The sequence below is a fragment of the Perognathus longimembris genome, chromosome 13 (genome assembly GCF_023159225.1).
Source record: "Perognathus longimembris pacificus isolate PPM17 chromosome 13, ASM2315922v1, whole genome shotgun sequence".
In the NCBI taxonomy this organism is placed as follows: Eukaryota; Metazoa; Chordata; class Mammalia; order Rodentia; family Heteromyidae; genus Perognathus; species Perognathus longimembris.
Genome location: NC_063173.1, coordinates 58,063,369 through 58,086,737, shown reverse-complemented (window position 1 = coordinate 58,086,737; position 23,369 = coordinate 58,063,369). Strand labels below are relative to the sequence as shown.

At 60.3% G+C, this 23,369-nt stretch overlaps 1 protein-coding gene across 2 annotated transcripts; it reads right to left on the bottom strand.

Moving 5' to 3' along the window:
- Positions 1-797: 797 nt before the first annotated feature.
- On the bottom strand, positions 798-21,861 carry Capn1 (calpain 1). Of its 2 annotated transcripts, none has more exons than XM_048360233.1 (22): positions 21,752-21,861; positions 20,895-21,162; positions 20,685-20,754; positions 20,257-20,375; positions 18,378-18,511; positions 18,085-18,253; positions 17,296-17,379; positions 16,916-17,001; positions 16,566-16,640; positions 14,789-14,949; positions 7,857-8,032; positions 6,908-6,919; positions 6,414-6,625; positions 6,291-6,330; positions 5,530-5,595; positions 5,384-5,441; positions 4,450-4,514; positions 4,031-4,099; positions 3,821-3,899; positions 3,014-3,130; positions 2,790-2,848; positions 798-1,767 (listed from the first exon to the last, which is right to left on the bottom strand). In XM_048360233.1, the coding sequence occupies exons 2-22, from the start codon at positions 21,159-21,161 to the stop codon at positions 1,741-1,743; spliced, it is 2,145 nt and encodes a 714-aa protein (XP_048216190.1). In that variant the 5' UTR covers position 21,162; positions 21,752-21,861; the 3' UTR covers positions 798-1,740. The 2 variants fall into 2 exon arrangements, with proteins under 2 accessions (XP_048216190.1, XP_048216189.1); XM_048360232.1 differs by lacking the exon at positions 21,752-21,861 and adding an exon at positions 21,565-21,696.
- Between the last annotated feature and the right edge of the window lie 1,508 nt (positions 21,862-23,369).

Sequence of the window (23,369 nt, the reverse complement as noted above, 5' to 3'; positions counted from 1 at the left end):
CAGGAGGCTGAGACCTCAGGATTGCAGTTCAAAACCAGCCTGGGCAGGAAAGCCCATGAGATTCTTATGTAATTAACTACCAAACCAAAAACACAAATGGAAGTGGAGCTGTGTGTGGCTTGAGTGGTAGAGCGCCAGCCTTGAGTGAAGAAGCTAAGGGAACAGCGCCCAGGCCCCGAGTTCAAACCCAGAACACACACACACGCACACACACACACACACACACACACATGCACACACACACGCACACACACACACACGCACACACAGCCTACATGGGGCGGCCTCAGGCAGGCTTCCCAGCCTCAGACCAGGGTCCTCCACTCCCCTTCCCACATTGCAGCAGCCCAGGCCGCGCCCCCCCAGCCCTGGCCTGCACCCCGCATTTACTGTCGCGGCTCTCTTCCTCGCCCCACCTCAGCCCACTCTTATCTCAGGTAAGAGCGGGCGGAGAGGAGAGGGCCGGCCGTTGATATAAGCAGCAGGTGTGTGGGCCACAGGGCACCCCCTCCCCCTCCCCCCTCCCCCCTCCCCGCCCCTCCAGAGGAGCTGAAGGAGGCTCTGTGTTGTGGGGAGCGCCCTGGGGGGTCAGGCCTGTGCTAAGCAGGGGTCGGGTTTCAGCCGGCGCCTTCCCTGGCAGGTGAAGGGGGCAAGGAGAGGCCAGGCTCCCGGGCGTCCAGGCCCTGGGCCCCACCATGTCCAGCCCCAGTGGGGGCCGCCACTGGGGGCGGGGGGGGGGCTGAATTCTCCATCCGCACAAGGCTTGGTTCAGGAGTCACACACTCCAGAGACAGCCATGAGGCCTTTCTCCTTTATTATTATTTGGGGCTCCATGGCATGGAAACTTGGGACCTCCCTACCCCACCCCTAGTTCCTCTGGCACCGCGTAGCCTGTATCCCAGTCCCCAAAGAGTCCCCTTTAAAATCACCAATATATAAAAAAAGGGGGGAGCGGAGGAGGAGACACTGCCGGAGCAGCGCGGGGCTGCGCAGCAGGGTGGGTGCTGGCTTCTGCATAGGAAGGCACAGGCAATCAGCCCCCCGCGGGGGCTCCCCCAGAGCAGAAGGGGGGCTCGCACACCTGGAGCAGAATGTGCGGAGCTAGTGGTTATCAAATCTGCAGGTGAGGCCAGTGGGGAGTGTGGGCGGGGGGGGGGACCTTTGGAGGGAGGGTGGATAAAGATGTTTGGAGAGGGGCCTGTGAGCCCCCATCCCCACCCAAGAAGGCCTGAAGCAGGAACAAGTGGAGATCTGCCCTCCTGGTTTGGCCCGCCGTGAGCCCGTCCGGAGCCTATGACGGGAGAGGCAGCGCGGGCCGCGCAGCTGGGCCGGGAGCGCGTGATGGGGGCAGCGCAGAGGGGGCCCGGGCAGCGCAGGGGAGGCCCGGGCAGCGCAGGGGAGGCCCGGGCAGCGCAGGGGAGGCCCGGGCAGCGCAGGGGAGGCCCGGGCAGCGCAGAGGAGGCCCGGGCAGCGCAGAGGAGGCCCGGGCAGCGCAGGGGAGGCCCGGGCAGCACAGGGGAGGCCCGGGCAGCGCAGGGGAGGCCCGGGCAGCGCAGAGGAGGCCCGGGCAGCGCAGGGGAGGCCCGGGCAGCGCAGGGGACGGGCCCGGGCAGCAGGGGGCGCCTTCTCGCTCCAAGGAAGGCACTTGCAGCTGCTGTGGCCTGGCGTGGCTTGGCAGGAAGTTGTGGCTTGGCAGACGAGGAAATGAGGGGTGCAGCAAGGGGGGGACCAAGTCCCGCCTCATGCAAACATGGTCAGCTGTAACCACTGCAGGGGGAGGAGAGACAGGTCAGCAGGGGTCGGCAGCCCCGTCTCCCTCTCCACCCGGACCCCAGAGTGTGACGCACGGCTCGGATGTGACCATTAATGCCCACACTCCCAGGAAGCCCGTCAGGTACACTGCTTTCTTCACCCCTCTGCTCCAGGACTCGGGGAGCCGCCTCCCTTCCTTGTCTCCCCCAGACCCAGCTCATTTCCCCTCGCTCAGACCCTCCGGGACCCGGGGCCCAGCTCGAGGGCTGGGTCTAAGGCCTTAGGCTCCTGCTTAGGAAAGGACGGCAGACCATGGGTCAGAGAGGCAGGGGCTGGGGGCCCACGCCTGTAATCCCAGCTGCGTAGGAGGCTGAGATTGTAGGATCATGGTAGGAAGCCAGCCTGGGCAGAAAAGCCTGTGAGACTCTTCAATTAACCACCAAAAAAGCCCATTGAAAACTTGAATGAGAGCACAAGTCCCCGAGTTCACATACACACAAGCGCTCGTGTGAAAGAAAACAAAAGAACAGGCTGCGTCCCGGGGCTCACGCCTGTGATCCCAGCTATTCAGGAAGCTGAGATCTGAGGATCGTGGGCTGAAGCCATGCTGGGCAGGAAAGTCTGTGAGACTCTTATCTGGGGATGTGGCTTAGTGGTAGAGCACTTGCCTAGCATGCATGAAGCCCTGGGTTCAATTCCCCAGCACCTCATATAGAGAAAATGGCCAGAAGTGGCGCTGTGGCTCAAGTGGCAGAGTGCTAGCCTTGAGCAAAAAGACGCCAGGGATAGTGCTCAGGCCCTGAGTTCAAGCCCCAGGACTGGGAACAAAACAAAACCCAGAAAACCGGGTGTGGCAGTACAGCTCAAAGTGGTAGCGAGTTAAAGAAGAAAAAAAAAGCTCAGGGACAGCACCTGGGCCCTGAGTTCAAGCCTCAGGACCAACAAAAAAAAAGGAGGAGAGCGAGAGAGATCAAGAAAGGAAAGTGAAGGGGGAAAAAAAGAAAAGAAAAGAGCACCTCAACCTCTGGGAAGCTCACCTTAAACAGGTCGAAAGTCACGACTCCATCCAGATCTGTGTCCAGAGTTTTGAAGAACCCTGTGTGTTCAAGAAAAGAGGACATGGGCTGAGAACTCAGTGCGCTGTCTCTGTGCGTCCGGAGCTGCCCCGCCCCCCGCCCCCCGCCCCTCCCCCCCCCCCCCCCCCCCCGTCCTGAGAGGCGTCCCCTCCCGGCCTCGGGGCCCCTGGTGGGCGGGCACTCACGGAACATGGTCTCCAGCCGCACCAGGCAGCACACGAAGTTGTCGAAGTCAACAGCCAGGTCGGGCTCCGAGTAGCGGGTGATGATGAGCTCGTACAGCTTCTTGTTGAGCTTGAAGCCTGCGGGCACGAGCCAGCGTGCGTCAGGCGGGGGCAGGGGGCAGAGGGCAGAGGGCAGAGGGCAGAGGGCAGGCGTGCGGCCCGCCAGGCTGGGTCCTAAGGGCACTCCCCAGAGAGAAGGGCAGCGGGGAGCCCCGGGCGGGGCCAGTCCCTCGGCGAGTCCGCCGGGAATCAGGAGCCGGCTGCAGCGGGCGTGCAGCCCGGCGCTAGACGCCCCGGGCTCTGTGGCCGAGGCCACTCGTGGTCCTCCGAGCCTCGCTCTTCCCGTGTACACAGTAGGGCTACGAAGCCTCCCCCCGCCCGCCACTGGCTCACACCCGTCATCCCCGCTGCTCAGAAGGCTGAAATCTGAGAATCACAGTTCGAAACCAGCCCAGGCAGGATGAGACTTCCGTCTCCAATGAACCAGCCAAGAGCCAGCAGTGAAGCTGTGGCTCCACGAAGTGTACCACACCAGCCTGGAGCCAAAAAGCTCAAGGATGGCACTCCGGACCCGAGTTCAAGTCCTCGCACCGGCACACCCCAACAAAACCTTAGCTTCGGAACTACGAGAAAAGAGCAGAGACGGCTGCTGCGTAGATCAAGGGGTCCCTGGCCGGGGCGGCTATCCCGGACGCAGCCCGGGGCACAGGGGCAGAGGGGACATCTTCCCCCGGGGTCCCAAAGACGCCGTCGGCCCGGGCGCCTCACCGGCAGACTCGATGGCCATCCGCATCTCGTAGGCACTCATGCTCCCCGACTTGTCCAGGTCGAACTTCCGGAAGATGGACTGGCGTGGGGAGCGCAGGGTCAGTAAGGGGAACAGCCCCAGAGGGGGTCGCATGCAGAGAGGCGGGGCTGAGGTGGCCGTGGGGCCTGCCACCCGGCCGGGGCGGGGCCCCCCTCCGTGGCTCCACCCACCAGGTAATTCCGGATGCGGTTCCACAGGATGTTGAACTCGACCAGGCCCAGCTTCCCGTTGCCGTCGCGCTGGGTGGAGGAGGTTAAGGCAGCGCCACAGCTTAGAGGAGGTGGGGGGGGGGGTGGGCGAATGGAGACGGGGCCGCAGGACAGCAGGGCAGGTGAGCGAGGGCCTCCCACTCCCTGCGTTCCCGGCTCCGGGTGCGAGGAAGGCCGGGGAGCGGGCAGGAGCCATTCCAGCCTTCCAGTCTGCCAACCCGGGCCTGGCACATGCGAGGCACGGGGCCTCAGTTTCCCCTCCTGAAGAAGCACAGGTTCCAGGCAGCCACAGCCCAGCCTCGCTTTGTCCCTAGGACGGCTCCGCTGTGAAAGAGCCCATTCCCCAGCCCCTCGGGAGACCAAGGCCGAGGGAAGGATACGTCCATGAGGTTCACCATGCTGCGGCACGACTCCAGGCTGAAGCCTTTAGTCCGCAGGTCTTTGTCTGTAAGAAAGAGCAGTTCCAGGACCTCAGCCTGTTAGCGGCTTCCTGTCCCTGCCCCAGGCCGGGAGCCCTGGCACGGGGACAGTCAGGGAGTCCTGCCCAGGGGTCAAGTTCAGCAGAGCACACTTGGCTTAGGGGCTGTGTGTGTGTGTGCGCGCGCGCATGTGCACACGCTGGTGCTGGGTCTTGAACTCGGGGCCTCCCACTCTCCCTTTGCGTTTTCACTCAGGCTGGCGATGCGCCACGTGAGCCACATCCCCACGGCCAGCTTTGTGCTGGGGAGCTGGAGCTGAGCGTCTTTGTCTTCCCAAGCTGGCTTCAAATCGCACAGCTCAGCTACCAGCCCCTGAGCGGCTAGGAGGGCGGCTGAGCCCCTGGTGCCCGCTGTCGGAAAACAAAGTAATTCGGTGGCCAAGACGGGGTCCCACCGGGCGCGTCCGCACCCAACAAGGGCCCGGAGTAGAGATGAGCCAAAATGAGAGGGTCCGGGGGAAGATGGAGATCTGGCTGGGTGCCAGGCTGGAGGGCCGGAAGCCCTTGGTCCGCAGAGCTGGGCAGGAGGGCAGTTCGGGGCTGAGGGGGGCGGGTACGTGGAGGTTGGGTCATGCAAGTCCCTGCCCGCAGCCAAGATGGCGGGCGGCTGCCTTGGGCTATGTGTGTAAGGGGGCGGCCTGGCCTCGGGGTACATCTTGGGGAAGAGGCACTTTTTCCCTGGCACTAAGATGCTGGCAGCTGGCTCTGCTACCGCCTGCAGATTGAGCTCTGGGCCATGGAAAATGCCTGGATTGTGACACCTGAGGAATGGAGGCGGGGTGGGGGGTGGGGGAGGCCCTAGATGCGATGCAGAACCACCACCAGGGGACCCTCACGTTTGCTGATGATTCTGTTGAGGATGGTCTGCAGCTCCTTGACGCTGATCTCCAGGTCCTGGGGAGAGGATAGAGGATGGCACCTGCCCAGCTGCCCTCCCCCCCCACCCTCCCCATGCCCACCCCCTGCCAGGTCCCAGGCCTACCTCCCCCGCCAGCTGCCTGAACAGCGCCTTGAAGTTCTCATCGATCTCCTCTTCAGAGAGCACTTGCTGCACAGAGGAGTGGACGGGTGAGGGAGGGATGGGGGAGGGAGGGGACGGGGGAGGGAGGGGGGCGGGGGAGGGAGGGGCGCCCAGACCTTGTCCTTGAGAACAGGAATCCAAGGGCTATGTGTTCTTCACCTCACTCTTCTTTCTCTTTTTTTGTTCCTATTCTAGGGCCTGACCTCAGGGACTCACTTAGCTTTTTCCACTCAAGGCAGGCGCTCTACGCCGGGCTTTTTGGTGGGTTAATTGGAGATAAAGAGTCCCATGTACTTTCCTACCTAGGCTAGCTTTGAACCACCACCCTCAGATCTCGGCCTCCTAAGTGGCTAGGATTACAGGTGTGAGCTACCGGTGCCCAGCCAGAGCCTCACTGTTGTTTGGATCACTGGGGGGGGGGGGGGGACCTTGTGCAAAGTCCCCCCACCCTCTGTGAATCTGTTCACCCTGAGGGAGAGAGGTGGGTGGGTGACAGGAGGTTGTGTCTGGGGAGGAAATCGACGGTACAGCCCTCCACAGAGCGGGCTCAGGGCTGGCCCGCCACCATCAGCAGCAGAAGACGTTTGCAAGCTGCGAAAGGCCAGGCCGCCGCGGGGGGGGGGGGGGGAGGCGGGGGGGGCTACGCAGTGTTATTTCCATGGTGCCTATCGGGAAGGAAACTGCCAGAACACCCCTGGGGGGGGGAGGGGAGGACCACACACCTCATCAGGAAGGTTGGCCTGGACCTGGTCATCCAGCTCCCTGTAGAGTGGGGAGAAAGAGGCCATTCAGGGGGGCTGGGGGGCTGCGGGGAGGAGGGGGGGGGGGGCTGGCCCACGACTCACTGGGTCCCGGCACTCTTCTCCGAGAAGAAGCGCAGCACGAAGTCGCCCTCCTTGTTGGGCTCGAAGGTGGAGGGCACCACCACGTACTCCCCGGGGGGCAGGCGGAAGCGGGTGCTGACCTCCCGCAGGTTGATGAACTGCTCCGAGCGCGCCCGGGACGAGTTGGCCAGGAAGAAGTCTCGCTTCAAGTGCACGGCCGGCTGGCCCACCAGCTGGCAGGGGAAGCAGGCAGGGGCTGCAGGGCCCAGACGCCCACGCCAGGCTGAGGGGCCCCCGGCCTCCCCCCACCCGCTCTGCCCGGAACTGGGGGGCGTGGCTGGAGAAGCAGGGAGCAAGCGCAAGGCCTGCGCTCAAGCCCCGGTCCTGCCGAGAGCAGTTCTGCGGCGGGGACACTCGTGGATGGCGCCTCCGCCCTCTGGAGGGTGCCGCCCTCCGCTCCGTCAGCTGTGTGTGTTCGGGGCAGGTACGCCGGGTGAGTCAGGAGCCACACCTACCTCCGGGGGGACCTGCAAGACACGGGGAGAGATGCAGACGTGTGTTTGTCCAGGGAGGCTGGGGCGGGGTGGAGGCGGGGGGGGGGGGGGGGAGGGAGAATGCAGGGCCAAGGTGCTGAGTTCTTCCTGTTTCTTGTGGGCCATGGGGCTTGAACTCAGGGCCTGGGCACTGCCCCTGAGCTTTTGTGCTCAAAGCTAGCGTTCCCACCCCTTGATCTGCAGCTCCATTTCTAGAAAGTCCCATGGACTTTCCTGCCCGGTCTGGCTTTGAACTGGGATCCTCAGATCTCAGCCTCCTGAGTAGCTAGGATGACAGGCGTGAGCCACTGGCGCCTGGCCCTGAGTTCTTAGGACTAGAGGAAGGGGATAAGGAGACGGGAGGCAGGACCTCGGGCGCGAGGCTTAGGATGTCCCAGACGGGGCCGTCACACCCTCCATCCGCACTGTGAGTCAGGGCAGCAGAACAGAGGCTGCGTGGCCACTGGGGGTGTCCTGAAGCCCAGGGACTTCAGAGTCCCTCCCCCACCTTCCTCCACCCTTCCGCTGCCAGGGGACCTGGGCATGGCCTTCTTTGACCCCAGCCAGGGACCATCCACAAGTTTCTGTCATGGTGGCCAGTGGGGTGGGGAGGGGAGGCCTTGGGCACCCTCTGGTGGCCAGTGCGGTGGGGAGGGGAGGCCTCAGGCGCCCCTTGGTGGTCAGTGCGGTGGGGAGGGGGAGGCCTGGGGCACCCCCTGGTGGCCAGTGCGGTGGGGAGGGGGAGGCCAGGGGCGCCCCCTGGTGGCCAGTGCGGTGGGGGGGGGGAGGCCTGGGGCGCCCCCTGGTGGCCAGTGCGGTGGGGAGGGGAGGCCTCGGGCGCCCCCTGGTGGTCAGTGCGGTGGGGAGGGGGAGGCCTGGGACGCCCCCTGGTGGACGGTCGTGGCCCTGCCACCTTCCCCAGGGCTCACACCTCATAGACGGCGAAGCCGATGGTCTCCATGTCGCGGCCGTAGCGGCGCTCGCGCCGGCGGTGCTTCTGCATGAGAGCCAGCACGAAGCTGCAGCCGGACTCTCGACTCCCGTAGTCGTCGTCGTCATCCACCTCCTCCAGCTGTATCTTGAACTGGGGGTTCACCCAGAAGGTGGCTGCGCAACAGGGAGAGCCAGATGAGAGGCAGGAAGAGCACATCTTGTGGGTGCACTGGCTCGTCCCCCACTTTATTTAGAGGACACTACGTGCATCTTGCGTGCGACCGGAGCACAGCCGGGGCAGCCGCGTTGCGGACCCTGCGGGCCCGCGCTCCAGAGGCAGGGGCAGGTGTGAGCCTCTCAGGTGAGCTAACAGGATGGAGAAAACGGAGCTGGGGGACACCGGGGGCCCGCATCTGCAATCGCCGCCGCCCAGGAGGCTGAGGCCTGAGGATGGCAGTTTGAAGCCAGTCCAGGCAGAAAAGAGAGAGAGGCTCTTATCTCCAACGAACCAGCAAAAAGCTGGAACTGAAGGTGTGGCTCAAGCGGTAGAGCACCAGCCTTGAAGGAAAAAGCCCAGTGAGAGTAAGGCCTCCAGTTCAAGCCCCAGTACCTGCACACACACACACATACACACACACACACACACACACACACACACACACACACACACACACAAGGAGAAAGGCACCACGCCATGGTATCACATGGCTAAACCTCAAAAACCTTACAGGAAAGGAGAAGAGAGTTACTGTTGCATAATTCCATTTACATGAATTATCACACACAGGCAAATTCAGAGACAGGAAGTAGGTTAGTGGCTTCCAAGGGTATATGGTGTGTGACCAGGGGTATATGGTATATGTAGGGGTATGTGAAGAAAATAATGAGATGGTCTCCACTTGATGTGGTGAGGCCTGCACAATCTTCTACAAATAACAGAAATACCACTGATCTGTACAATTCTACCGGGTAAATCATGTGGCATGTGAATTAAATCTCAAGAGAGCTGTCTTTAAAAAAGAAAAACACTGAAATAAGCTCAAGAAGCTGAGATCTAAGGATCATGGTTTGAAGCCAGCCTAGGCAGGAAAGTCTGTGAGACTCTTATCTCTAATTAACCACCAAAATGCCAGAGTAGAGGTGTGGCTCAAGAGGAAGAGAGCCAGCTTTGGAGTGACAAAGGCCAAGGATAACACTTGGGCCCTTAGTTCAAGCCCCAATACTGAAATGAGAAGGGAGGGGGGAGGGGAGCATGGAGAGGGGGGAGAGGGGAAGGGAGGAGAGAGGAGGGAAGGGAGGAGGGGAAAAGACAACTCACTAAAATAGGCTTAAGGAAAAAGAAAAAAAAAAACCTCATACAATTTTATAGTCATTAAAGATAATCAGTATCAAAAGGTCATGTTCACATAAAGGAACAAGCGGGCTTGATGGCTTCCCAGACAAGTTCTACCAAACTCCAAGCAAGGAGCTGTCTCCACTGTGTGTGGCAAACAAAAAGAGAGCAGTCATCTCCCAGATAAAGTCTACAACACAGCCCACCATACCGGTTTGATCAGTATGAGAAAAGAATGTAACAGGCAAATCTTACTCATAAACTTGGCTCTTAACAGAAGTTAGTCCAGAGATATGGAAACAAAGGACTTTTTTTTTTTTAATGGTTTTTATCTGTTCCTGATGACTCTGTATTCTTTACCTCATATACAGTGTATTCCCGTGCACATCTGGGGTGGGGGGGGAGGGCACAGGATCTGAAGACAAAGGGTGAAAAGGGCCACAGTGGAGCTCCCTGGACACTGATGAAAGCAAACTGTGCAACCCGTGGGCGGAGATGGAGGGGAGGGGCAGGGAAGGAGGGAACTGAACCCATGACACTGTGTGAAAGGAAATGCACTCATTACCTCATGTATATAAAGGCGACCCTGCCACAGATCACCTCTAAAACAACAATAACGTAAATGGGGGCGGGGCTGGGGGGGGAGTTAGGCTGGGTGCTGAAGGCTCACGCCTGTCATCCTAGCCATTCAGGAGGCTGAGGTCTGAGGATTGTGGTTTGAAGCCAGCCCAGGCAAGAAAGTCCATAAAACTCTGATTTCCAATTAATTACCAAAAAGCAAGAGGTGGAGCTGTGGCCCAAGTGGTAGAGTGCTACCCTGAAGCAAGAAAGGTCAGGGATACCTCCCAGGCCCTGAGTTCAAGTCCCAGGGCTGGCAGAATCAAACAAACAAAAAGGTATGTAGGGCTGGAATGTAGCTCTGTGGTTAAGGCCTTTCTTAGCATGCACAAGGCCTTGTATTCCACAAAGAAACAAACAAATCCAAGCCCCCCCTCCCCCAATTTATGCCAGGACCCTGTTACATTGTTTTCACCACAGGAACATAGGCTGTATATTGGGGAAACAATAAATGCAACCTACTACTTTAACAGATAAATAGTCCTATTAGCAGTATAATAAATGTGTTTCAAAGCCTATCAATATAGACCAAATCTTGTAGCTCATTCCTGTAATCTTAGCTACTCGGGAGATAAAAGAACAGGAGGATCAAGGTTTGAGGCCAACGAGGGCCAAAAATTCATGAGACTCCACCTCAATTAATAAAAATCCAGGCATGGTGGTATATAGCTGCCATCTTAGCCGCAAGGAAAGGACAAATAGGAGGGAGGCTCATGACCCAGGCCAGCATGGTTATAAACGAGAGATCCGTGGCATAAGTGGTAGATCCCCTGCTTGACAAGCACAAGGCCCCGAGTTCAAACCCCAGTACCACCAAAAATCGAAAACAAAGAAACAAAAGCCCTGGTGTAAAAATGTATGCAGCAGTGACACTTGCAGTGAACATTTACTATTGAAACGTTCCCTTTAAGACAAGGCAAGAAGAAAAAGAAGCCCTGAATGGGTTGTGGAGTTTGTTCTTAGTTCTAGCTAGCACATTAATAGGAACAGGAATTGAAGTCCAGAGAGTTGAAAGAAGAAAAAAAAAATGGAAAAATAGGGCTGGAAATGTGGCTTAATGGTAGAGTGCCTGCCTAGCATGCATGAAGCCCTGGGTTAGATTCCTCAGTACCACAGAAACAGAAAAAGCTGGGATCAAGTGCTAGCCAAGTAGAGTGCTAGCCTTGAGCAAAAGAAGCTCAGAGACAGTGCCCAGGCCCTGAGTTCAAGCCCCAGGACTGGCAACTCACACGCTTGTGCACGCACACACACACATATACACACACAGAAAAGAATCAACAAATCTGCCCTTACTTTAAGATCCTATTCTACAATCAGTTAGTGAACCTAAAAGAATGCAGATAATTCATTAAACCCAAGAATACTGTGGCAAAATGTCTGGATACAAAATTACATTCAGAAGATCAATTGCAGCAACTTCCATCCTTTTGCTAATTAACTGGAGATAAGTGTTTCACAGATTTGTCTGTCTAGGCTGGCTTCGAACCACAGTCCTCAGATCTCAGCCTCCTGAGTAGGATCATAGGAGCCAATATATCTGAAACTTTTTAAGCGCCAAAAGGACGTCACAAATGGAAATTTTCCCAGTGAGCTCACGTAACAGGTTCACTGAAAATGCTGTAAGAAATTTCCTTCAGGCTGTGTCTATAAACGAGTTTCATGTTTACACTCAGGTCCCATCCCCAAGAGTGATCTCACTTTATATACTGTGTGTATGTGTTTCAAAAACTGAACTACTTCATGTACAGTTCTGGTACAAAGCATTTCAGATATTCAAGCTGTATTTACAGTATCAACAAAAGGACTGTATACCCGGGAATAAATCACAGATGGTTCTTATAATAAAAATTAATATACTATTGGAAGATACTAAAGACCAAAAGAAATAACTCGGGGCTGGGGATACAGCCTAGTGGTAAGGTGCTCGCCTTGAATACCTGAAGCCCTGGGTTCGATTCCTCAGCACCACATATATAGAAAAAAGCCGGAAGTGGCGCTGTGACTCAAGAGGTAGAGTGCTAGCCTTGAGCAAAAAGAAGCCAGGGACAGTGCTCAGGCCCTGAGTCCAAGGCCCGGGACTGGCAACAAAAACGAAACAAATAAACAAAATAAATAACTCAATAGGGGCTGGGGATATAGCCTAGTGGCAAGAGTGCCTGCCTCGGATACACGAGGCCCTAGGTTCGATTCCCCAGCACCACATATACAGAAAACGGCCAGAAGCGGCGCTGTGGCTCAAGTGGCAGAGTGCTAGCCTTGAGCGGGAAGAAGCCAGGGACAGTGCTCAGGCCCTGAGTCCAAGGCCCAGGACTGGCCAAAAAAAAAAAATAAATAAAAAAAAAAATAACTCAATAGTATAGCAATGCCGGTTCTCCTCAAATTAGTCTACAGCTAGAGTGTGAAGTGTTGTCTATCCTCACTAAGCTGTTTGGTTTGGGTGGTGCTGGGGATTGAACCCTTGCCCTCGCGCACACCAAGCTGTGTTCTGCCATTAAGCCACATGCCTAGCCCTCAAAATCTTTTTTTTTTTTTTAGGACTTGATGCTAAAATTTATAGGAAAAAAAACAGGACCAGAACAGCAATGAGGCTTCTTGTACTGGTCCTAGCACTGGAGCTCGGCATCTCCATCGATCCTTTTCCACTCACAGCTAGCAGTCCATCATTTAAGCCACCACTCCAGGTCTGGCTTTTTTTTTTTTTTTTTCCTGGTTAATTGCAGATACGAGTCTCTCCGACCGTGTCTGCCCAGGCTGGATTTGAACCTTGATCCTCACCATCTCAGTGCCCGGCGCCGAGACTCTTGAAGGAATTGAGCCTGTGAAAGAGCCTCAGCCAGCGTGTGACTGTCAGGAGACCCAGAGGCAGAGCCGCCAGCCCACACCCACGCGCCAGGCCGCGGGCAGTGCGGACGGGGCTGGCCCGGCGGGAGGAAGGCCGGCCGCTGGACCCGGAGAGCAGCGCAGCGCAGGGCCCGTCCAGGCTGGGACACCTCCACGCCCAGGGCGGAGCGCAGTGCCGGGAGAGGCAGAGTCAAAGCTGGCGGTCCTGAGCCCGTTTGCTTTGAAGGGGAGCAGGGATGGACAGGTGGGGTGAAGCCAGGGTCGCTGCGAGGCACAGCAGAAGAGAAGGACGAGGGGGCAAAGTGCTTCCGCAGAAGAGAAGCCCGGCCAAGCGCCCCGCGGATGGGCGCCGCGCTGAGCATCATGGGACGAAGCCGCCGCAGTCCCCATTAAACCCCCGTGGCTCCAGTTACCAGCAAAAAGCCGGAGCGGAGCTGCGGTAGAGCGCTAGCCTTGAGCCAAGAAGCTCAGGGGCGGCACCCCAGCCCTGAGTTCACGCTCCAGGACCAGATCAAGAAGAAAAACAAAAAAGGGGGGGGGGGAGGCGGAGAGCATGGTAGGAGTCCCCAGGAGGGCAGGCACGGGTGTGCACAGGTGGGCTGGGCAGGCAGGGGACTTGGGGGTGTCTTGGGAGGTGTCTGTCCCGTGGGAGGCTGCCAGAGGAGACGGGTGGAGAGCGGAATGTGGGGGGATGGCTGAACGTGCTCATTAGGTTTGTGGCTGCAGGGGAAACACGGCCTCGGCTGTGGGATTTCTCTGCAGCCACAATCAACGGTTCCGAGCCGGCAGAGACTGGAGTGCTGTGGTCACGCTGAGTGACCGGAGGCGGGGGGGGGGGGGGCAGGAAACTATGTTTAAAGGAACAAGCTACGCAGGGGGAGGGGGAGAAGGCCAGTGCGGCGGTGTGGGGGGAGGCTTCGCAGATGATAGAGCAGGTGCGGTGCCTCACGCCTGTAATCCTGTCATCAGGAGGTGGAGAGTGGAGGCTCCTGGCTCAAGGAAAGTCTGTGGGACTCTCATCACCAACGAGCCACGGAAAAGCCCGAAGGAAAGCGGTGACTCAAGTCTCAGAGCAGCAGCCTTGAGCAAAAGAAGCTAAGGGAACCCAGCCAGGTGCTGGTGGCTCACGCCTGTAATCCCAGCTACTAAGGAGGCTGAGACCGGAGGATTCTGGTGGGACTGGAAAGTCCTTGTGAGATTCTTATCTCCAATGAACCACCAGAAAACTGGAAGGGGCGCTGGGGCTCAAAGTGGCAGAGCACTAGCCTTGAGCAAAAGAGCTCCAGGACAGTGCACAGGCCCTGAGTTCGACAGGCGCAAACACACAAACACAGAACAGATGAGACTGTCCCAGGAGGCCTGGATTGAGGGGAGCTGAAACAGCTGGAAGTGGAGGTCGGAGGGAGGGCCAGAGGCCGGCGGGGCGGATTCCACCAGGAGGTGAGGGGGCAGGTGAGCCAGCCAGTGGGCAGGGTGGGGCAGAGCCAATTAGAGGGAAAGGTTGCTGCCGGAACAGAGAGGCCAGGCCAGGCCAGGCCAAGCCGCGCACAGTGCTGCAAGTGCTCTGAGAGGCCCAGAGAAAGGCAAGCAAAGCACAGAGAGCAAGCGCGGTGAGCCGGAGGGAAGAGAACGTGCAGCTGCCAGGGGTCAGACGGCAGCAAGATGGCCCCCCGATTGCCAGCTGAGTTCAGGCCCCAGAACGGCAGTTTAGCACGGACAGGGACACTTCCTATTTACTCCTCAAAGCAAATCGGAGACACCAGCTAAGAGGAGCCAGGTGCTGGGGGCACACACCTGTCACCCCAGTTACTCGGGAGGCTGAGATTTATGGGTCTCAGCTTGAAGCCAGCCTGAGCAGATAAATCCTAGAGATAATGATTTCCAATTAAGCAGCCAAACACACACACACACACACACACACACACACACACACACACACCCCTCAAAACTCCAGAAGCAGAGGAATGGCTCAAGTGATAGAACACCAGCCTGGACCAAAGAAGCCAAGTTGAGAGCTCAAGGCTCTGAGCTCAGATCCCAGCACCGGGACACACAGACGCCAGCCAGTGCAATCTGCACCTCGCAGGCGGTGGCCGGGATCGCGACCCCACCCCGGGTGCCCAGGGGACTCAGGTCACCTGGGTAGTTCCGGCAGCCGCCCGCGGTGCTCCCCCGCCGCCACGTGCCCTCGTACAGCGTGGTGTTCCAGTTCCGGATGGTCCGGCTCTTGAGGGCGTCCGGCGTCAGGTTGCAGATCTCCAGGCGGGTGAACTCCCGCAGGAAATCTCGGAAGGACATCCTGCGGGGTGGGGGGGGGGGCAAGGCACACTGCTGGGCCCGCTTCCCAGGCATGGAGTGGGCCTGGGCGGGCAGGGAGAGGCGGAATAGCCCCCGAGAAGATCTAGGTGATGGCCATCGGTCATCCCAGCGACAGGAGGGTCATGAGCTCAAGTTCAGATCAATGGAAGCCATTGATCAATAAATAGAAGGTTGGCAGGGAGAGGCTCTGTTTTCTCGGGGGGGGGGGGGAGGGCTACTAGAGAGAGTTGGATTAACCAGGGTGAAAGAGGATGGATATTATTTAAACAGATTATCAGCAAGTAGGAACACAGAATAACGAAACTTCTAGAGATGGTATTCAGAAGAGGAGGAAGACAGGGAGGCGGGGAGTGGTTGGTTGGAATACACTGTACACATGCATGGGAATGTCACAGTGAAAAGTCTCCAGTGAGTGGCTGGGAGTATGGCCTAGTGGCAAGAGTGCTTGCCTCGTATGCATGAAGCCCTGGGTTCGATTCCTCAGCACCACATATATAGAAAAAGCCGGAAGTGGCTCTGTGGCTCAAGTGGCAGAGTGCTAGCCTTGAGCAAAAAGAAGCCAGGGACAGTGCTCAGGCCCTGAGTCCAAGGCCCAGGACTGGCCAAACAAACAAACAAACATTTGTGGCTGAAGGCATTATTTATCTCAGAGATAAGCACCAGTTTCAAAATATGTGGCAGGGTATGTAACTGTAACCCATCTGTACATCACCTTGACAATAAAATTTTTTAGAAAAAAAAAGTCTCCAGTGAATAGTTAGTGTATGCTAATAAACATCACTTTTTTTTTTTGGCCAGTCCTTCCTGGTTTCCTTTTTTGCTCACTCTGCCACTTGAGCCACAGCGCCAATTCTGGCATTTTTTTTTCTTTATATGGTGCTGAGGAATCAAACCTAGGGCTTCATGCATGCGAGGCAAGCGCTCTGCTGCTAAGCCACATTCCCAGCCCCTAAATATCACTTTTAAAAAAGTAAATTAGTGAGCCTAATTCTAAAATTAAAACAAAAACAAAACTGATCTCCAAAGCCAGGAGCCGCAGTGGCTCAGGCCTGTGATCCTAACTACTCAGGAGACTGAGATATGAGGATCGCAGTTCAAAGCCAGCCTGAGCAGGAAAGTCCATGAGATTCTTATCTCCAATGAACCACCAGAAAACCAGGAAGTGAAGCTATGGCTCAAGTGTTAGAGCACTAGCCTTGAACAAAAAAGTTTGGAGATAGTACTTAGGCCCTGAGTTCAAGCCCTAGGACAAGACAGACAAAAAGGAAGGAAGGAAGGAAGGAAGGGGAGGAGGGAAGGGAAAGGAAGGAGGAGAGGGAAGGGAAAGGAAGGAGGGAGAGAGGGAGGGAAGGAGGGAGGGAGGGAGGGAAGGAAGGACTGAAGGGCATGAATTGAGAGGCAGAATGGACCAGGCTCTAGGTTTGACCCCAGTACAAGACAAAGAAGGAATAGGAGGAGGAGGAGGAGGAGAGGAGGAAGAGGGGGAAGGGGAGGAGGGGGAGGGGGAGAAGGAAGAGGAGGGGAAGGTGGGGGAAGAGAAGCAGGAGGACTAGGAGCAGGAGGAGGAGGAGCCACATAGAGAAAAGGGCTGCTCACCAGAACTCCCCATCTTCCATCTTGATCCTCAGCCGCTCCCGTTCATAGGGGTCCACGTTATTCCACTCGGAGGAGCTGAGGGGGCAGGGCACGGCCAGGGCTGGAGGCGGAGCTGCCTGGGACCTGTCCCCCGCCCGTCTTGCCCGCAGCCCGGGTCAGCCCACTCTCAGACCCCAGACCCAGGCTTCCCCTGTCTGGGTTGGGTGAGATGCCGGTCGCAGACCCACGTGACCTGTGCCCTGTCAGGGCGCGGCCCCCAGACCTAGTAAGCGCCTCTGGTTTATCCCGAGTCCCCCCCCCCCCGAGGGCGGGGGGGAAGCTCCAGGCAGAAGTGGGGACCTGGGGCTCACCCGTCACTCCAGGCTCCCGTCCACTCCACCTCGCCCCAGGGGTTCCGCATCCGGATCAGGCTCACCATCTGGCCCCGGTAGTTCACCTGTTCCCCAAAGCACCCAAGCGCTCCAGCTTTCGACATGTCCGCGGACACCCCCACTCCCCTTCCCGCCAGGGCGAGGAGGCAGAGGCCCGGGGAGGCCGCTGTACACCCAAGCCCAGGCAATCAGGGTTCGCGTGGATAAGCATCGGGGCGGGCGTCCCTGGGGACAGATAAGGTACCAGGACTGGGTCACCCACACCTCCTGGAGCCCTGGTCGGATGCCAGTGAGGCAAGGAAAGGCCGAGAGGTAGGAACCGCCCTGCGGAGCGGAGCAGGCCCCACCCGGGGCTCTACCTGCGCGGCCCCGGTCACTGAGTACGCGTGGCCCTTCACCAGCTTCTTAAATGTGACGGCTTCCATGTCCAGGACACTGGAGATCTGTAGACACACACACGTGCCCGGGGCTGGGGGGGGGGCGCCTCACCCTGCCTGAAGCACACCCCAAGGCCCGGGCAAGCCACCCCCTCCTCCAGCAGCTGCTGGCAGTGACAGACAAGACCCAACCCCACCCCTCCATTCCCACTCGTGGGCCCAGGCGCGGATGCGACTGGATGCCGTCACGGATGCCCAGACACCCCACCCGGCTAGGAGTGCGCGTACGTACGCACGCACACACCTACAGCCATGTTCTTCCCCAGTGTGGACCAACCAAGGGGGAAGGAGGTAAGATCCGGGCCAAGGATCTCAGTGACTCGGGGGTGACTATGGAGGTCTGGGGATGGTAGAAATGGGGACAGACAAGGGTGGGCCTGGAGTGAGGGGAGGAAGGGGTTAGGAGAGGGCAAGAGAGAGACGTGGGAGGTCAGGAGAGAGGCAGTAGGAACGAGGTGGGAAGGGAGCTCAGTGGACAGGCAGGAACCCCACTCGGGGATGGAGTGAGGCCCGAGGGTTGCGGGAAGGAGCAGGAAAGAAGGGGGACAGGAATGACATTGGGCACGGTGGACGGTGGGTGGAAGAGAAGGGACAAGGCTGGAGACACAGCCAGAGGCGGTGAGGGTGGAGGGTGCAGGTCTGGGGGTGAGGGCGAGCATGGGAGCCCCGGGAAGGAGGGCTGGACCGCGGCCCACCCGGCGGTGCACTCACATCGATGGAGCAGCCCATGAGGGAGCCTCGCTCCAGTGCCTTGAGGATGATCTGGTAGAGGTCGCTGGGCGCCTTGCGCAGCTCGTACCACTCGGTGACCCCGCCCGTGAAGTCCTCGAAGCCCTCTGAGGTGCTGCCTCCCGACAGGGCCTCGTAGCTGCCGTTCACCCTGCGGGCAGCTCCGGGTCAGGGCTGTGGCATCCAGCAGGACCAGGTAAGAGAGCCGGGAGCCCTCCCCCTCTCAGGAGGGAGGGGGAGCTGTGCCCCCCCTTCTCCCCCAGGGCCATACTCACTTGGCATAGGCCTTCTCAAGCAGGGCACTCCAGAACTCATTGCCTTGGGCAGAGTGCACGAACACCAGCTTGCCGTCCTTGGTGGGCAGCAGGTCATCCACAACCACATCGACCCACTCCCCGAACTGCCACAGCTGCGGGGGGGGGGCGGGGGGAGGGCGCAGGAGGAGCCCATGGGGTCACTCAGCCTTGGATCTTTCTACATCACTTATACTAGAGGTAGACATGGTGCAGCCGGCCCTCCCCACCCACAGACTCCGCAGTCCTGCCCTGGACTCCCAGCGGGTTCCGGCGTTTGAAAGGAAAATGGCATCTGTCCTCAACATGCATTAAGTAGGACACCACCAACGGGGGATGCATTACAGTCTATAGCACCGGGCGCTGGTGGCTCAGCCCTGTCTGTCGAGCCAGCGACTCAGGAGGCTGAGCTCAAGGCGGGAAGTCGGCCTGGACAGGAAGACTGTGAGACTCTGTGCTCCAATGAACCCACACAAGGCCAGAGGTGGAGGAGCTGGGGCTCAAGTGGTAGAATGCTGCCAGCCTTAGGTGAAAAGGCTAAGCAAGAGCAGCAGGCTCTGAGTTCAAGCCCTAGTCCCGGCACAAAAACAATAAAAAATAATTAAGGTATACAGGCTATGGAGGATGTGGGTAGCTTATATGGAAATACTAGAATATTCTTCTATAAACACCTTGGGCTGCAGAGGCCTGGTGGATATACCCAACCCTGCAGATACTGAGGAGGGACTGCGGAGGATACAAAATCCCGGGTCAGTAATCCCCTCCGGGCCTCAGTTTCCCTACCCATTAAAGGAAGCTGCAGCACTTTGTTCACTGGAAAGTCAAGCAAGGTCACAGATGGAAAGCCAGCATTCAGCGCTCGGCAGGGAAAGGCCTATTTGCCTCCGCGGTTAAGAAGGTGGAAAGCCCCCCCGGGCCTGGGGTCACCCCCCAAACCAAGCCCTTCCCTCCCCATTCCGGACCTGGATGTGGGGGCTTAGCGGGGATATATTAAGTGTAGACGGAAAATGTGGCAGCCCCGCCCTTCCAGGCCATTACGGGATTTGCTTCAGCAATGAATGCCAGGGGCAGGCTTCCCGGGAGTGGAGGGAGGGGTGGGGTTCAGGCCCAGGACTCGACAGTTCCAAGTATCGTCCCAAACAATGGGGGATGCGGCAGGGCCCAAGGGGCTCTGGTTGCCAATGGGAAGCCGGAGAAGACCGGATTGGAGGACTGCGAGCAGGGGGCGGGGCAAGGGGCGGGGAGGCCACGCCCCTGCGGAGTACGGCGGGGCGGCTCAGGGCCCGGCCTGGGGGCTCTGCCTCTCGGGCTAAGTCAGGTCACCCTCCCGGGTGGGGAGGGAGAGGACGAGGGGAGGTCCCTCTGGGCATGGCTGGGGCTGCCAGGGCCGGGGGCCTCGACCAGAGCTGCTAGGATGCGCGTCTGTCAACACCAGCTCATTGGGAGCTGGTCAGGGTGACAGGAAGAAAGGGGCCCTGTCACCAGGTCAAGCCAAGCCCAAACCCGAGTCTTCCTCCCCGGTGTCAGAGGCGGCCGGGGGCAGCGGTTGGAATGGGAGGGGGACAGGTGAAGAGAAGAGCCGCAAGTCTGCCCCCAGCAAACACTTCTTTCTCCAATAGGGAAACTGAGGCCTAGGTAGAAGGGAGATGTGTCCCTCAGACACATCTCACACAGAATTGTGTTCTGTATCCTAGACGAGGATACCATCCGGGAGAAGGGCCAGCCGGAATACCTGACCGACCATTCACACACGGCAGGCCAGAGATGGCGATGGGGTCAAATACCTTGGGGGGGGGAGGGGGCGGTCCTCACAGGGTGTGGCACCCCCTCTTCCCCAGGGGTGGGGATGCAGGCCCTTCACCTGGAAATGGAAGATGCCCGCGTAGCCATCTTGGAAGCTCTGGCCGTGGGGAACCACTCGGTGCAGGAGGGTGTCATTCAGCGTGAGGGAGGCGATGGCGGCCAGGAGCCAGCAGTCCCCTGAGATGGGAGGGGCCCGTGTCGGGACGGCTCGGTGGCTCTTCCCAGCGCCCAGGGGAGGGGGCGCGGCTCATGTGGGTGGCCCTGCTGGGGAGAACCCGGGATTCCCTGGGGGAGTGGGGTGCCCCCCAACTCCCCTCCGCTGGCACAAAGGAACCAGGAATCTGGGCAAACCAGCACCGGTGCCGAGGGCCAAAGCCTGCCTAGGCTTGCAGGAGGGAGGGGCTGGGGCAGAGCCCCAAGAAACGGGAATGGGGAACTACTGTGGAAAATACACCCCAGCCCTGCGGGGGGGAAGGGGGGGCCTACCCAGCGCTCCCTGGCAGATGTCCGTGCGGGTGGCTCCATCCACTATAAACTGGGGGTTCGACAGCAGCTCCTACGAGACCCAGAGACCTGTCCCTGGACCAGTCCTTTCTAGAACCGGGCACCGGGCCACCCAGACCCCTCCGGCCACCCAGGGGCTGGAGTCCCCCGGTGGGAGGGCGAGCGGGGGCGGGGGGCAGGGGCGCCGCTCACCATGGGCCGCTTCCACTTGATGCCGTAGGTCTTGGAGGAGTTGGGGCCCAGCTCCTTGAAGCCCAGGCTCTGGGGCACCGGGGGGAAGGCCTCGTCCCGGAACAGGGCCCCGCTCTGCAGGCATCGCGCTCGCAGCTGCTCGTAATCCTGGCCCAGGTACTTGATGGCGTTCTCGTGCCGGCCCAGGCCCAGCTCCTTGGCGCGCTGCTTCTGCACTTGGGCGGACACCCCGGTGCAGTACACGGGCGTGATGATCTCCTCCGCCATCCTGGGGGGCGGGCGGGCGGGCGGCGAGCTGGCAGGGGGCCCGGGCCTCCCCACGGCTCGCCGGCGGGGTCCCCGGGGCGCGGGCCGGCGGCGGGGCGGGGCTCGGGGCACCCCCGGGGACCCCAGGAAAGCCCCCTTCCCCCCTCCCCCCTGTGGTAGCCCCACCCCCTAGCTCTCCGAGCTCCACCTCGCAGGCTCCGAGAGCGCCGGCCCCGGCCCCGGCCCCGCGATCGCTGGGAGCCGGGCTCCGGCCCCGGGTCGGGGGCGCCGTCGGGAGGGGCGGGCGGCGGCGGCGGCCAGCGCCGCTGGGGGTGGGCGCCCGGGCTCCGCGGCTTCCCGACCCCGGGGAGGGGGCAGAGCCGGGGCGGCGGGGCCGGGGCCTCGCGCCCCCCCCACGCCTTACCTCGGGGAGGGGTCGGGGGAGCGGCGGTCCCCGCGGCCGGCGTCCCGGTGGCTGCTCGGGGCCGGGCCCAACCAGGAAGAGGGCGCCTCCCGCCCCCCCCCCGGGCCCGCCCTCCGCCCCCCCCGCGCCCGCCCTCCGGCCCTCCGCCTCCGCCCTCCGCCTCCCCCCCCCCCCCCCCGCCGCCTACCCGCTTCCTCGCCGTCCTTATCGCGGGGCGCCGTCCCGCGCTATCGCCCGCCGCCGGTGTCTCCCGGGCCGCCCTGCGCGGGCGCGGCGCCCGCTCCGCCGAGGACGAGTTCCGCGGAGTCCCCGGGGCGCCCGGCGGGGTGGCGAGGGCGCGGCGGGGCGCGGGCGGCGGGGCGCGGCGGGGCGCGGCGGGCCGGGCCGGGCCCGGGCAGGGGGCCCGGGGTATTTTTAACCGGGGGCGGCTCGAGTTGCAGGGCGGCCGGCCGCGGGGTTCCGGGCGCTCCGGGCCGCAGCTGTTCCCACCGAGATTTCCCCGGGCTGCGGCAGCTGCTCGCGGGAGGGGCCGGGCCGGGCCGGCCGGAAGGTCCGGGAAGGACAGCTCCTCCCCGGCCGGCCGGTGCCCGCGGCGCCCGGGCTGCGGGACCCCGCCCCGCGCCCACCCCCGGGGCCGCGGGGCCGCGAGGGAGCCCCTGGGGCCCCGGCTGGGCCTCGGCGCCCGGTCGTCTTTCTCTGGCTTCCCGGAACCGGGAAACTGAGGGAGGAGGACGCGGCCCCTCCCCGCTCCCTGGCCCCCCCACCTGGTGTCCCCCGGAGCCCGGGCGAAGGACGGCAGGCCCACCGGAGACCGCCGGATTCTGCCCGGCCGAGGTCGGGGAGCCCGCAAGGGGGGCCCGATCCCCGTGGGCCCGCGTGGCCTGCCCAGTGGTCCCCTGACCACCTGCTAGAGAGCAGGACGCGGCCGGGGTCACGGCAGAGGGGAAACCGGGACTAACCGGGACGAAGACCGGGTGCCAGGGAGGCCGGGTCGAGGGGAGCCTGCCCCGGGGCAGGTGCTGAGTGGGTGTTGGGGACGCAGAGCTACAGCCCGGGTGGGGGGATGCCAGGCAGGGGCCCCGCCTGCCGGCCAGGTGTCCGGAAAGGATGGCAGAGCCCCTTCTGCTGCAGGGGAGGGAGCTGGAGGGGGGGAGAGGGAGAGAGAGAGCCCAGCAGGGGCTGTTTGCAAGCTGAGAGTACTGGCTCACCACCGTGGACCTAGCTACTCCCGGGGCTGAGATCTGAGCATTTCAGATCTATCTTTAAAGCCAGACCAGGCAGGAAAGTCTGCGAGACTTTTGTTGTTGTTGGACGTGGGGCCTGAGCTCTTTCGTGGGGTAAGAGCCTCACTGGTTTTCGTGCCATGGCTGGCTTTACACCTCAATCCTCAGATCCCTGAGTAGCTAGGAAGGATCACAGGCGTGAGTCACCAGTGCCTGGCCCTGTGAGACTCTGATTTCCAAAGAACTACCAAAAAGCCAGAAGTGGAGCTATTGCTCAAGCGGTAGAGCACCAGCCTAGGATGGAAAGACCAAGTGAGAACGCAAAGCTCTGAGTTCAAGCCCAGGAAATGGCAGATACACACAAAAGTTCTGTCTTGTTATGTACTATCAATCACGTTTCTGTGATATCAACCCCCTAAAACGTGTAGACATCTGCAGTCATCTCTGTGCACAACTGTGCCAGGTTGAGCTCAGGGCCTGGGATATGTCCCCCAGCTTTTGTGCTTAAGGCTAGCCTGCTCCCACTTGAGCCACGCCTTCACTTTCAGCTTTTTGCTGGTCAACTGGAGATAAGAGTCTCTC

Bases quoted from the DNA above. Each gene is read 5' to 3' on its own strand.
- Capn1 (XM_048360233.1), bottom strand. From the start codon at position 21,161: ATGGCGGAGGAGATCATCACGCCCGTGTACTGCACCGGGGTGTCCGCC. The intron at 20,755-20,894 runs GTGAGCGGCGCC...TGGGTCTCGTAG, and splicing joins TCAAGTGGAAGCGGCCCATG to GAGCTGCTGTCGAACCCCCA. The intron at 17,380-18,084 runs GTGAGTGCACCG...GTGTGTCTACAG, and splicing joins TCATGGGCTGCTCCATCGAT to ATCTCCAGTGTCCTGGACAT.